The following is a 2,685-nucleotide window of genomic DNA, read 5'->3' on the forward strand; positions in this document are numbered from 1 at the left end:
TAATGATATTTATTGAATTAGAGTTTAAATGAATAAATAGGTAATATATATCAATAATACGAGTGTTCTGTACTGGTGACTACTCGAAAGGAACTTCAAGGTTAAGCGTGTTTGACTTAGAGCACAAGTAAGATGGGTGATCTACTGGGAAGTTCGTCAAATGGTATGCAATTAAGGTCAAAATACATTAGAAATACACTAAAAATACTTGTGGGATACAAAGATATTAAAATATATATATATATATATTTTTTTTTTTTCGAAAAAAAAATTATTTTTTTATTAATTTTTAACGACCGAAAATTCGGTCGTTAAAAATAAAATTTCGGTCATTATTTAAAAAAAATAAAAAAATATATATTTTTTATTTTTATTTTTTATTTTATTTTTTCCCTTTTTAACGACCGAAATTTCGGTCGTTAAATCGGACGTTAAAAATATTAACGATCGATTTTTGGGTTTTAACGACCGAAATTTCGGTCATTAGAGCCGCATTTTCTTGTAGGGAATCTATCTACAATTTATATACACACGTAATTTCGGTACATCTCAATTCCCACACATATACATATACAATTCAAGATTAAAGCAAATTAATTACAAATTCGACCAGACTAAAAGAAAAAAAAAGTAGAAAAAAAGAACGGTACAAGTTGTACATTTCAAACACAAAGCAATTAAAATGTACAGTAATTTCAATCAAATTTTACCACAGCTGTGCAAAAAATAGTCGGAAATTTTCAATTTTGACGCCTTCAGGCAAAAACTTGCAACAAGGAAAAAATTAGAGCGAAGTTACTATATATTGAAATTTATTAACAAATCTCACTCCTTTGTGTGATAATAAAAATACTAGCTAGTATTTTTTTTATTTTTTGTTTGAGGAGAAAAAAAATACTACCATAATTAGGAGCTAGCGTTAATACTCTGGAGCACACCTTGTCTAGCCCACTTCATATTCCCGCAGTAGTCGTTAGCTTTCCCTCGTAATTCTTCTAAGCTCTTCATCACTTTCTCCCCATCGCCATCTGTTCCCGACAAAGATTCTGTCTCCAACTGCAAACTCTGAGCTACTACGTGAATTTTGGTCAGATCTTTCATGCTGATTTTGGCACCAATATTCATAACTCGGATGATCTCCATGTGCTTCTTCACGTCTCTCTCACGCTTCCTCAGAACTGAACCGATCCATTTCCCTAGCGCGACTAGCAGGATGGATGCTGCCGCTGCCACCGCAGCCGCCGGCTTTTTGGTATTGGCATTGGCGGCAGCCACCGTGGCAGCGATCGCGGCTGCGGCAGTGAAGAAGACGGCGGATACCTTCTTCCCGGTATCGATGCGATGGAGCTTCTGGTCGGAGCAGGTGTGGAAGGATCGCAGCGTCACCCGCATCATCAGCTGCTGCTTATAAAGGCACGATAGATGATGGAAGAAATCGCGATGAGTTACAGATGGAGAGTTATTTGTAGGGTGAATGAGACGTTGTTGGAGTGCTGCGCACAACTCGGGCGTCTTGAGTGTGTCAGCGTAGAAGTTGTCGACAAACTCCAATAACTTTTCATTATTGGTAGAGTTTTTTTGCAGATCAAGAAACGCCATAACAAATTGCTGATTGGTTTGGAGCTGATGCTCATACGAGTTCACGTCAATGGCGCGAGTTTTAGCAGTCATTGCCATTAAAATTATAGCAATAACTTTGAGAAGGGTTTGTGAGTGAAATGAGAAAAATTATACTAACTTGGACAGAAAAGGAGGACTTAAGTATAGTCTATATATAATCATTAATCAAGGCCGGTGACTTCTCCAAACACCGAGGGGGCAAATAAGAAGCATAGTTGGCGGAGCGCAAGGGTCAAAGCACGGGCAATATGTCGAATAATTGTCGATAATAAATTAACAACCCGTTAACAAAAATCAGTAACACTAGCCTCGCTACATAATAAAGCCTCAACTAACTAATCTAAAAAAAAATAAAAAAATAAAATAAAGCCTCAACTAATAAAATATTCATTTTACTATTATAAAAAAAATAGATACTAGGCTAGAAAAAAAAAGAGAGAGAAAAACACATACGTACATAATGAAAAGTGAAAATGGACATGGTTTTTTAATAAAATTGATAATTAGTAATTATTGTAAAAGAGTTTTATTTTTTGATAGCCTGTTATATATAAAAGAGTCATGTTTTACAACATACAATTGGCCTATTATATTTATATTTTATATTTAGTTTAAGAAAATTAATAGTATAATATGATATACTAATATATATATATAGGGGTTGGTTATAGTGAAAACTTCAATTTAAAATGAGAATTGAGAATACTGCAATGGCGTGTAAAGTTACTGTATTCGCTGTGCAATTAACTGCATTCGAAGAAAAATTAAAATTGCACTCCCTTCAGAATTTCGAACTCGACCGGTGTATTAATCATATCCATCTTGATGATGCATCCAGTACCATTGATTTTCATGATCCAAGGGTTATAGTGAAAACTTCAATTTGGTGGGAACCGTATATCTCTTTATATATCACTATTATATAAGTGTGCACTTATAAATTTTGATTATTATCATTACTTATTTTAATTATACTGAATAATTTAATATATATATATATATATATATATATTTATACTTCCTTCATCTCCAAATAACTTTTTAGGGGGATGACCACAACTTTTA

The 2,685-nt window shown here is 33.6% G+C and overlaps 1 protein-coding gene across 1 annotated transcript; it reads right to left on the reverse strand.

Annotated features, from left to right (window-relative positions):
* Nucleotides 1-906: 906 nt before the first annotated feature.
* On the reverse strand, nucleotides 907-1,671 carry LOC131012061 (UPF0496 protein At4g34320-like). Its single transcript, XM_057939971.1, has one exon. The coding sequence runs from the start codon at nucleotides 1,669-1,671 to the stop codon at nucleotides 907-909; it is 765 nt and encodes a 254-aa protein (XP_057795954.1).
* Nucleotides 1,672-2,685: the final 1,014 nt, after the last annotated feature.

The sequence above is a fragment of the Salvia miltiorrhiza genome, chromosome 1 (assembly GCF_028751815.1).
Source record: "Salvia miltiorrhiza cultivar Shanhuang (shh) chromosome 1, IMPLAD_Smil_shh, whole genome shotgun sequence".
NCBI classification, from domain to species: domain Eukaryota; kingdom Viridiplantae; phylum Streptophyta; class Magnoliopsida; order Lamiales; family Lamiaceae; genus Salvia; species Salvia miltiorrhiza.